The sequence below is a fragment of the Mus pahari genome, chromosome X (genome assembly GCF_900095145.1).
Source record: "Mus pahari chromosome X, PAHARI_EIJ_v1.1, whole genome shotgun sequence".
Lineage (NCBI taxonomy): Eukaryota > Metazoa > Chordata > Mammalia > Rodentia > Muridae > Mus > Mus pahari.
Window position 1 is genome coordinate 97,412,837 of NC_034613.1, and position 12,054 is coordinate 97,424,890.

The following is a 12,054-nucleotide window of genomic DNA, read 5'->3' on the forward strand; positions in this document are numbered from 1 at the left end:
ACATGTATCCTCTATTTTACATAAAACTACCATGACTGCATTTGTGAAGGTAATTTTTATTCAACAGTTGTAATTGTCTCTCAGAGGTTTACTACTGAGTAAGATTATCCTTTCTAGTTCTTTCTAAACTCTTAACCTAAATCTGGCAATCTGTTCTAATCTTCTGGTTCCTTATTCTTTGGCTCCTTCTGTCTTCCCCTCCACCAGTCTGTAAGCGTGTCCTAGTAAAACTGCCTCCTCTCCCTATCTCTCTGCTCTTCTCTCTTAAATTGCCTCTTTCCTGTGCTTTTCTTTTAAGTAGCCTCTCTTTTCTGCACTGTTCTGAGAGTTGGACATATTCTATCTTTCACGCTATCTCAAAACTTTCCTGATTCATCACTTTGTCTGCCCCTCACTTTTAAATGTGGTTGCTGCTTCCTTCTACAGCTATCCTTACCTTCTTTGTTAGGGATTAAAGGTGTGTACTAAGGGCATGTCTATATTCCAGCAACAATAATTAAGGGTTTATCATTCCAGCTGGATCACAGAGTCTTAGAAGGTCTTTGGATGTGATCTCTTACCACAGTAGCCATATTGCTGTTTTAAAATTCCTTTACAAATATTGGCTAACTTACCTATATATGTTCCTTGCCAAATTACTTCAATTTTATCAGGATCTATTCATGAAAATTTGGTTTGATGCCATATTTTTGTATAGCTTCTTATAATGTTTCTTATGTTAATCTTACCAGTTATTCCTTTAGGATGGTCATGTTGAAATAACTTAAGTTATATAATATCATACCAATGTGCTTGCATGTACACAAGAGTATTAAATTAATGAGAATTAGTGAGAAAAATGTGCGTACTTTGTGAAATTTAACACCAAAATTTAGCACGGTGTCTCCTGAAGTAATTTACATGCCAAAATCCTCCAACTAGAAATGTATGCAGTTGAATATTTTTTTCTTGCTTGTTTTCAGGAAACACTTTTGACTCAGCATTAGAAAACAGAAACACTGCAGCAGCACAGTACCTTCAAATCTGTGACAGCATGAACACAAACAAAGCTCTTAAACAAAAAATCAAGAAGAGGAGAAGGGGAGAGACAAGGCAGTGGCAAACGGGTAAGACATTGCTGTTGTATGAGAACATCAAGTATTCTTAATAACTAAGTTATATCTCCAGCCCTGATAATTATATTTTAATAGTATATAATTGATGCTTTAAAAAGGCATATTGTTTCCTTATTCAAAAGATATTTTAAGGACAATCTTCAGATGGATTTAATTATCAAGATGCTTGATTCTTTTTTATATTTCATGCCATAGATGAGTAATCTAAAGGAGAGAGCCACTTATTCAGTAAACAACTTTACTACAAATATTTTATAGTATGCATTTTTATTATATAAGGCTTTTGTTCAAGTAGTATTTTTACATAGTAAAATTTAGTTTCAGGAAATTGTTTTAAACATTGTTTTAAAGAAGTGTGATCAAATGTTATAATTTCCTTTTTTCCCCCTTTCAGCTGTTATAATAGGTCCTGATGGACAGCCCTTGACAGTATACCCTTGCCATATTTGCACAAAAAAGTTTAAATCCAGGGGATTCTTGAAAAGACACATGAAGAACCATCCTGACCATTTGATGAGAAAGAAGTATCAGTGTACAGATTGTGATTTTACAACTAACAAGAAAGTGAGTTTCCATAACCACTTAGAAAGCCATAAGCTCATAAACAAAGTTGATAAAACCCATGAATTTACAGAATACACTCGAAGATACAGAGAAGCTAGCCCACTGAGTTCAAATAAACTCATTTTAAGAGACAAGGAACCGAAGATGCACAAGTGCAAGTACTGTGACTATGAAACTGCTGAACAAGGACTGTTAAACAGACATTTGCTGGCTGTTCATAGCAAGAGTTTTCCTCATGTTTGTGTTGAGTGTGGAAAGGGTTTTCGTCATCCTTCTGAACTCAAGAAACATATGAGAACCCATACTGGTGAGAAGCCATATCAATGTCAGTATTGTGCATTCAGGTGTGCAGATCAATCAAACCTGAAAACTCACATTAAGTCTAAGCATGGTAGCAACTTGCCATATAAATGTGAGCATTGTCCTCAAGCATTTGGTGATGAGAGAGAGCTTCAGCGCCATCTGGATTTGTTTCAAGGACATAAAACACACCAATGTCCTCATTGTGATCATAAGAGCACCAACTCAAGTGACCTTAAGCGGCACATCATATCTGTCCATACCAAGGACTTTCCTCACAAATGTGAAGTCTGTGATAAAGGTTTTCATCGTCCTTCAGAGCTTAAAAAACATAGTGATATTCATAAGGGTAGGAAGATTCATCAGTGTAGGCATTGTGACTTTAAAACCTCAGATCCATTTATTCTTAGTGGTCATATCCTTTCAGTTCATACTAAAGATCAGTCATTGAAGTGTAAAAGGTGCAAGAGAGGATTCAGACAACAGAATGAGCTGAAAAAGCACATGAAGACTCATACTGGAAGGAAGATTTACCAATGTGAATATTGTGAATACAGCACCACAGATGCATCTGGATTCAAACGACATGTGATTTCAATACATACGAAAGACTATCCACACAGGTGTGAATTCTGCAAAAAGGGATTCCGAAGACCATCAGAAAAAAACCAGCATATAATGAGGCACCACAAGGAGACCCTTATGTAGTAAGATCGATATCAGGAAAGAAGTTATTTACAAAATAAAATATACTATTTGGGAGGAAAATCCCACAGTTTTATCTGGTTTCGAAGCTTGATATTAAATCATTAAATTTACATTATTTGTATTAAAGATCTTAAAATATTTGGAATAGAAAGGCAGGCTTATAGCCCTTTGAAAATTATATAAAGAATTTAAGGAGTACCATAGGGTGGTTGCAGAGGAACTTAACTGTATTTATCAGTATTATATGCATAACTAAGCTACAGAGGGAAAGTGAAGACACCTTATTTGATTGGTTACACTAGAGATAAGTGTTTCTGAAAGGAGAATGCATAACTGATTTAGAAATGCTTTGCTGTAGCAAGCAGCCTCACTTTTATGCAATTTTAGAAATAGGGTGGGGAAAGAAAATGCAGTCATCCATCAGTCACTTAGTCATTGAACCTTTTATATTGTACCTGGACATTGGATTCCAGAAATAGCAAATGTTTTGTGTATTTGTTACAAGGAATCTCACTCTGAAAAAAAACAAGTTACATTGATTCAGTCCTAGTTTTAAAAAAAAGAACTTCAGAGTTGTTGATATTTTATCACAGGATATGAAGTTTAAGACATAGCATTCTGTGCTTAAACCTGAAGTGAAATATAAGAAATAAAAAGTTCCAGTTTTGATGTTCAAGTAGATTCAGTATGGCATATATGATAAAAGTGTTTGAGTCAAATGTGACTTTCTAAAATGGATGCAGGTATGTTAAAAAGTCGACACTATGTTTCTTATAATCTAAATGTTAAATTGAGAGAACAGTTTTCTTAAATATTAAAATATTTAGAATTTTTAGGGCATTTTTAGTAAGTATGACTCTTCAAGTCTTACTTGCTCTAATGTTTAAAGGTGCAATTTTATGCCATTATTGAAAAATTTGATTTTTAAAATCTATATACCATATTCTTAACATAAATTTTCAATGAGGTGGTATTTATGCAGTATTTAACAAAACAATATGCTGCCAATAGAGTTTGGAGTTGGGTATTCAGTTTACAGTGTATAAATTTAAAATATGCATCCCTTAACAACGCTTTGTGTTAGCATGCTGCAAATCAAAATGGCGCTTAATATTAAAACCTGGTGTAGGGAATTTTAATGAAAATCCTGTTCATAAATGTAATGCATATGATATGTCCTTTTAAGTTCTAGTTCCCCTAATTTAGTTTATATTCAGCTGTTCAGCATAATTAATGTGTAATTTTACTTCATGCAATATTGTGGCTTTGTGTTTTAAGTAATATTCTCCTTTCTGTTTTTGCACCAGATAAGAATCTGTTACTTGAAAACAAATTTTTTTATCTTTCTTAACTTCAGAATACTAAATTTGGAAAATCTACTAAACTTGTGTGTTATGTGGCTGTAAATGATGTACACGCTGTAAAATAAGATTGTTACTGTTATGTGGACTTATTATTTCTAAATGTTACTCATTGAAATGAGCATACAATAAAAAGCATTTATTGCACTTCAAAGTTTTATAAGTTTATTTAAAGTTCTGTTATAATTTTCATTCCATATTAAAGACTTTTCATTTAAAGTTTCTCTTAAGTAATTTGATCATTTAAAAATATTTTGTTGAATATTTTGTGTTAATGTGAGGTATGTATTTAAACAGATATGATTCCATCATGTTTATTCCTCAAAAATAGGTGTCATTTGATAAAACCATGATTAAATGCTATAAATAAAAGTGCTCATTTTAAGATCTGAGATTGTCTATTAGAAAGCAAATTAAAAAAATTTAAACTGTTTACATGAGTTCAGAGAAATGAGAATAATTATTTTCCCAATATACATTTAAAAAGTAAAGTATTGATTCATTTATTTGGACGTTGTTTCTGAAAATAAGCATACAATAATTGCTATTTTCCAATAGTTTTTATTTAACATGAATCATACTGCCATATATGTTAAACATTTGCCAATTGAATGATTATTCTTTACAGCCCATAAGCAGCAGAAGAAATCTCTTACCTCCATGCATTAAACTTGTGCTCCACAAATTATAAGGTTCACCTAAGGATCTTATTAATTTGAATTTAGTTGTAGTAACTAAAGTTTTACATTTCTAGCAAGTTCACATGTTGTGCTTTTGAGTAATAAGTGTTAGATAAAAAGCATCTAGTATTAGTCAAGAAAACTTTGGTGCCCTTGATTAAATAACTGGGTAAGTGGATAAAGAAAAGCCATATTGAGGACATGCCACTAAGAACAAGGAAAGGAAAACTGTAAAGACTAAGAGTCTGAGATAAAATAACCTGTTGTGAGACAATGAGTGAGTAGGACTCATAAGAGATGGAGTCTTACGAGTTTCTAGTGGGAAATCATTGTAGGTTTAAAAGAATGAAACACATTTTTGTTGTTGTTGTTTGTATTTGAGGATCATATTGGAAAATGTAAGGACTTATCACAGTTGCTGAGGGAAGGTACCATATAAGAAGGTGTTTGTGTTTATAGTAGAATTGAACTAAATAAGATCTATTTCTTTACTTATAAATAGTCCCTAAAAGAAACTTCAGTCCAAACAAGATAGAAGTCACATTATAAACTGAAGATTGTCCTTAAAAGAACAGGTTTTCCTGGCACATGACTGCCCTAAATACCTATAGGGGACTTAACTGTAAAGTTCCTTTTACAGACTAGTTCATAGCCATTGCGTGCAGATAGATTCATTCAACTCTCACTTTTAAGTGGTCTATGGTATGGACAATGTATCTGGGAATTATTTTCCAAGAAAGGGCTCTTAAATTCTACTTATGTCTCAAACAGGAAACCTGTCAATATCAACTTTGTACCATTCATAGAATTTATACAAACACACACACACACACACACACACACACACACACACACACACAAATTCAAGAGTAACTTTCAGAACCCACTTAAACATCTTAACATCTTTAATGATTAACATTATTTGACAAAGCTTGTTTCATTTATATTATTCCCCTAACAATGAAGGCAAAGTTAGTTTGTAGAAGGAAGCAGCCTTGTTTGAAAGTGAAATTTAATAAAGGGGAAGATAAAGTGATGAAACTGAGAAAGATTTCACAGAATGAGTCAGAGATAAGATATGCCTGGCTCTCAAGAGACCAGACAGGAAACAGAGGCTAATTAAAGGAGTGCAATGTGAGTCGGGAGTGGGGGAAATTCAGTGAGTGAAGTTAACTTGAGTTCAGGCAATTCAATGGAGTTCAGTTGAGATCAGTTTGTAAAGTACATGCAGTGATGATAAGCAGAGTTAGCTTGAGGACAAACAAATTCAATCAAAATCTGAGAGAAGCCAGTTTGAATCAGTCAGCTTGGAGACTGTTGAGCTAGAACAGCTGAGTTTAACCAGCCAGTCAGAGGTTCAGAAAGAACTAGGAAGGGTGAGCTTATTCAGCAGTAATCCTGTGAGGTGAAAACTATATTTGGTGAATAAATGTTACATTTACAAGTAACTATTCCAAAGGGAATTTTGTTTCATTAAAAATTGGAAAAGTTGGCATTACTGATAGTAATTTTGCAAGTCTTATTCACCTCCCATCTGACTTACAAACTCTTATCCTAGGAACAGATATTTTCCACAGCATGATTGTCTCATTGGACTCCTTTAGTAAACTACATTAAAATACCTATATTTTCTTCATTTAAATACACTGGTTTGCTTTGTAGGTCCTTGAACCAAATAGAGTATTCTGATTGTATTAGCAAACACAGTATAGAAATAAGGCATTATATTGTAAAGTCCCCCCCAAAGGATATCTGTAGCATGAATATCAAAACATTTAATACGTTGGGATGGGAAAACAAGGTTTATACACCAGCTAATATGAGACCCCCAACACACATACAGTAGAGGACTTCCAGGTCTATGTTCATTCAGAAATGATGCACCCAACTCCCAAGCAACTGGAGGCCCCAGGGAGTTTAAAGAACCTTTTGTTTAAAACAAATTTTTGAGACAAGTTTCCTTTGTGTAGCCCTGGCTATGTTGGAACTCATTTTCTAGACTAGGCTGCCTTCAAACTCAGAGATCTTTTTGTTTCTACCTTTCAAGCACTGGGACTAAAGGTATATGCCACCATGCCTGCTTTTTTATAAGCAAATTATTAATAAGATGAATTCAAGAAAATCACTGAGAATGACAATTGATACTGGCTATCATGTAATTGTGTCACATAGCAATCCCACTATTGCTTTATAAAATAAAAAGTTATGTCTTGTTCTGGAGTAAATTTTAGGCACTTTTATCAATGAAAAATGTGCTTATTATACTCTTTACTGAAATACTTTATTTACTATTTATCCTAGAGTAAGCATGAAACAATGTATTTTTCAGTTGAACAAAAATTACTACAAAATCAAGTAAATTTTGTAATGGTGTATCCTGGTGAAGATGGGTCATTTGAGGAAATTATTTGAAAACATTTACTTTCAAAAGAATTTCTATTTTCTAAAGAAATGTGATCTTTATAAATTACAATAATGAGAAAGAAAGAAATGCAAAGACAGACTTTTTTTAAACTGGTGCAAATTTGATAGTTAAATATTTTTAAAAATTGCGCTCTTTTCATATTGTTCAAATTGGAAAAAAATAATATGGCTAAAGTGCCAGTACCGAGATGGGAAGAAAATATCTTAGAAAACCATGTGTGCACATAGAAAAAACTAAATTTTGCACAAGCTGGATGTCAAACTTTTGTTAAAGTTCTACCTCTTATAGGCTACATCAAGAAGAATTTTCTTTTGTGCTTGTTTTACAAAATTGCCTCATAGCTCCTATATAAACATTCAAAGGATAAAATATTTCCTGGTAAAATAGGAAGATAAGCTAAAATTCTATTTGAAGTTTCACAAAGACAATACAGATGCTTAACATTTTATTTAGATACATAAGAATATTTTGTATAACACTCTCTAGTTTCCATTTTATTTAACAAATCTAAAGTGAAAACATATAGAAATAGAAATGAGATGAAAACATATAGAAATAGAAATGAGATGAATGGACATCTTCACCTGATGACACTGGAGTTGATGAACATACGAAGCACCCTAATAGCAGGTTAGGTTCTACACTGCCTGCAAGTAGAATTCAAACACAAAGGTTTTTTTTCCCTCTCATTTGCATGTTGTTATATCAAATATATCAATGTATAAAAACCAGACTCAGGTCTCCTGAATGACTGGAGGAACCCGTCTCCAGAACTAAATATATAATTTAATTAATATCACTTTTATTCCTCTTATTTCTATTGATCTTAAAATATTGGTTAAAAAAAATGGGAAACATTCATATGACTCTAAATCACAATCTTAGATCAAACAAATTGTATTCTTAATTGCTCTTTAATTCTGGATATCATTAGTTTTCAGTAATTTTGAAAAAGACATTATCATTTTCAAACTGTAATTATGGCATTTTTCTGTCAAGGTAATTAAAGCATTCCATTGTAACTTTTGTAATAGACAAAAAACCATACACTTTTAGCATAATTGCATATATGGGTAGCTATCAGAGGAGAGAACTTATCTGTTCATAAAATAGAGGGGAATTGTAAATATGAAACATTAACATTTTATATCATAAAATATTGATAAAATAGAAATTTTATTCATGTCAGAGAACTTAATGCTTGAGTGTGATAAGAATATAAGACTCAATTTCATATCAAGACCTTTTAAATATTTCTAAATCATAGTTCTAGCGCATATAGTGCCACAGCCATGCTTATACTAACTGCTTTTTAGAATAATTAGAATATGCCTATAAAGCATTGAAGAATTTTATAAAGGTTTCTATAGATATTTTAGTAATATGAACTAAACATGTAACCTGAATATATTTGTTACCTTAATCCTAATTTGATGGGCAATGTTTTGTACCTTTTTATTGGGTTATATTATGAAATTTCCTTATTATAATATAATAAACAAATACTTGTATCACTTTGTAACGTCATTACAATTCCACTAACAAATTTCTAACTACATCAAAGACTCTACTATAAAATATTCTCCAAGTAAGATACAGCTATCAAGTATCTCTTACTGCTATTTTTGTTATTTAAAGATTTTATGACTATGCAATATTTCAATGTTATGTCTGTATATCACTATGAAAAATTCTATATTCTTATGCCCCACTACTACAGTACAGTATTATGTTTTTTACAAAGTGAATGGGATCACTTGCAGAAAATATTTTTTGAAAGAACAGATTTTCCCAGTCACTGACATGTACTTAGAACAAAGTTGCACAATGTATAATTCAATGAATGCATTTATTTAAAAGATATTAGCTCATTTTTATGATTAACAAAATTAACCTCCACCTGTTAGCTGTTTCCAAGATATGTTAGCACTGCCGTACTCATATTAGTCACAAGCTTAATGTGAGAAAAGTAAGGCTGTATATTTCATGTTCTAGTTAACCTATTTTTTTATTTGTTATTTGCCTCTGCTTTGCTGAAAAACAGGACTGAAATCCTATAGCTAAGTTACACATTTAGCATAATAGAATAACTTGTAAAGATTCTATTGTATGAAAAAGTTCAACATATAGGAAGCACCCTATATGAAAATAACAGGTTAGGTTCTACACCGTCTGCAACCAGGGTTTAAACACAAAGGTCACTTTTCTCCCATTTGCATGGTGTTAAATATCAAATTTATCAATGTGCTTTTTTTAAAAAAAGACTCAGTTCTCCTGAATGATGGGGAACTCATCTCTAGAATTAAATCATCCCATTAGATTCATGGGGTAGTACCATGATTCACAATTTGATTGCACGTTAACAATAGAAAAATAACAAAATACTGATGCAGACAAAGAAAATTTCCTTTGGGTTGTAGTATTGTAGAATGGATCCATTCATGGCTAGGAAAGAAAAAAATATATCTTAAAATAGGTTCACAGTTATTTTTTTACATGTACATAGTTACTAAAAATATTCAGTTGGGTATGTATACTGCTAACAGAAATGTATCTCACTTTTATATACTATTTTATAGAGTGTTCAATAAAATTATAATCTCCAGTTTAAGGACTATGTTTTAAATGACTGTAAGGCAAGAGGGAGGATATTAGGGTAATTTTGTTCTTATTGTCATATTTAAAGGAAAATATGTGGTGAAATATGTGAGCCAATAAATACAGTTCTATCATTTATGAACTTATTGAATATATTTGGAACTTATTCCTCTGTACAGCTTTCCAACTTTAACTATATATTTCATTGGATACAGAAGAAATTGCTACACTAGACCCTTCAGAAAAAATTGTCACTGCATGTAGTCAAGAAATTGTTTCTGTTTTTGTTTTGTTTTTAGATTTATTTCATGTATGTGAGTATACTGTCACTGTCTTCAGACACACCAGAAGAGGGCATCGGATCCTATTACAGATGGTTGTGAGCCACCATGTGGTTGCTGGAAATTTTAACTCAGGACCTCTGGAAGAGCAGTCAGTGCTCTTAACCACCAAGCCATTTCTCTAGCCCCTTCAAGCAATTTTTTTTGAATTTTAACTTTTAGGATCAATTTTTTATGCTGTGCAAACACATTTTTGTACTAATATGATTCTTAAGTTATCAACTACTTTTTCTCACTTGATAATTAGTAATATTTCTTAACAAGTTGATGGCCTGAGAAATGATTTGAAAATGATTAAACTATGCATGTATTTTTATTTTTATTGGAGATTCAATAAACACTGATTACTTTCACTGATTAGTTAAAATACTGGTGCCTGTGACTGGAGAGATGGCTCAGTGGTTAAGAGCACTGACAGCTCTTCCGAAGGTCCTGAGTTCAAATCCAAGCAACCACATGGTGGTTCACAACCACCCGTAATGAGATCTGACGCCTTCTCCTGGTGTGTCTGGAAACAGCTACAGTGTACTTACATATAATAATAAATAAATCTTTAAAAAAAACTACTGGTGCCTGTTACTGTAAAAGAACATTAGAACTTAAGTCATCATGGTTTTTTATTGCTACTGAAGTATTTGAGCTTATTTGGCTATAAGATACATATTTTTCTTTTTTCTTTTCTTTTTTTCTTTCTGTCCCTGCCCCCATCCCTTATTATTTTCACTGTGTAGCCATGGCTGTCATGGAACATACTCTATAGACCAGTCTGGCCTCTAACTCACAGAGATCTGCTTGCCTCTGCCTCCCAAGTGCTGGAATCAAAGGCATGTGGCACCACTGCCCAAGATATATATCTTTAATGCATTATTTAACAACTCTTTAATTTTAGTAATAGCATAAGTAAACTGTAATTTTAAGGTGCAATATTTTTTCAACGTATATGTCTCAAAGTACAATAAAAATGTGAAAAAAAACATATATTATAAGCCTTTTTTTCCAAATTCCACACATGCTCAAAATCTCAAATCTCAGAAAACAAAACATTATTAGTAAACTGGATGCCCTCCTCATGCCCCTTTTAATCCACCTCTACTTTTTCAGACTAAGCACTTCCTTGAGTTTTCTAACCATGGATTTGCTTTATCTTAGTATACAAGCCATTTGACATGTAGATGATAACAACACTGAAGTTAATGTTTTGAATAAAATTATGTATGGTTAGAAAGCTGAGATTCTGAAATTTGTCCATTGTACAGGAGGAATGTTTCGCATTTCTGCCCTCATGATCACTGAATTGCTATTAAAATACCTTGCAAGATTGTAGGAGTATATAATTAAGAAAACCTCAAAAACATTTTTTAATATTAGTAAGTTTTCTCCAGCTCAGCACTATTAAAATTTGGGGTCAGATGATTTTTTTAAGGAATGTCCTGCACACCATAGGATGCATGGCAGGACTCTACCCAGTAGATATCAATATAGCTGACCTCTACTGGAAACTGAAAATGTCCAAATACAGTAAATGTTCTAGAGTTGGAAAGTAGATGCCACTGGATAGAGCTACTGTGCTGGGGAATGCATATTTCCTCTATGATGATTACTATTCTAAAGGTTAACAATGAAAGCAGTGAAAGTCTTAAGAACGTAGCTGACATCCATGTACAAGAAGAGATTTTTAAATAATCAGCCCTGTAGAAATGGGTTGAAGTATTTAGAATGGTGTTGATATCCATGTTATCTGATCATGTTGGAGGAGGAAGTTGAAGTAAGTAAATTTTAGAGTAGATGTTATTTGGATGGTTATTTGGCTTCACATTAAACCCCAGAATGTAAAATTGGAGGATTTTACAGTCTAGATAGAAAATAGATACAAATCTCTTTTCCATTTTAAATAAATAAAAGGTAGTAAGTATCCACATTCAAAATTAACAAGACAAATTCTATATATACATGCACATTCAT

General features: G+C 32.4%; 2 protein-coding genes across 3 annotated transcripts in view; one reads left to right on the forward strand and one right to left on the reverse strand.

Moving 5' to 3' along the window:
- The window catches only part of Znf711 (zinc finger protein 711), a 29,589-nt gene extending 25,394 nt beyond the window's left edge, over positions 1-4,195 (forward strand). For both annotated transcript variants that reach the window (XM_029534474.1, XM_029534473.1), the window contains 2 exons: positions 963-1,106; positions 1,510-4,195. In XM_029534474.1, the coding sequence (XP_029390334.1) occupies positions 963-1,106; positions 1,510-2,687 (1,322 nt within the window). In that variant the 3' untranslated portion in view covers positions 2,688-4,195. The remainder of the gene's footprint in view (positions 1-962; positions 1,107-1,509) is intronic.
- Positions 4,196-9,412: 5,217 nt separating this feature from the next.
- Pof1b (POF1B actin binding protein) overlaps positions 9,413-12,054 on the reverse strand; it is a 55,905-nt gene continuing 53,263 nt past the window's right edge. The window contains exon 17 of the mRNA XM_021188007.2: positions 9,413-9,598. Coding sequence (XP_021043666.1) covers positions 9,593-9,598 — 6 coding nt within the window. The 3' untranslated portion in view covers positions 9,413-9,592. The remainder of the gene's footprint in view (positions 9,599-12,054) is intronic.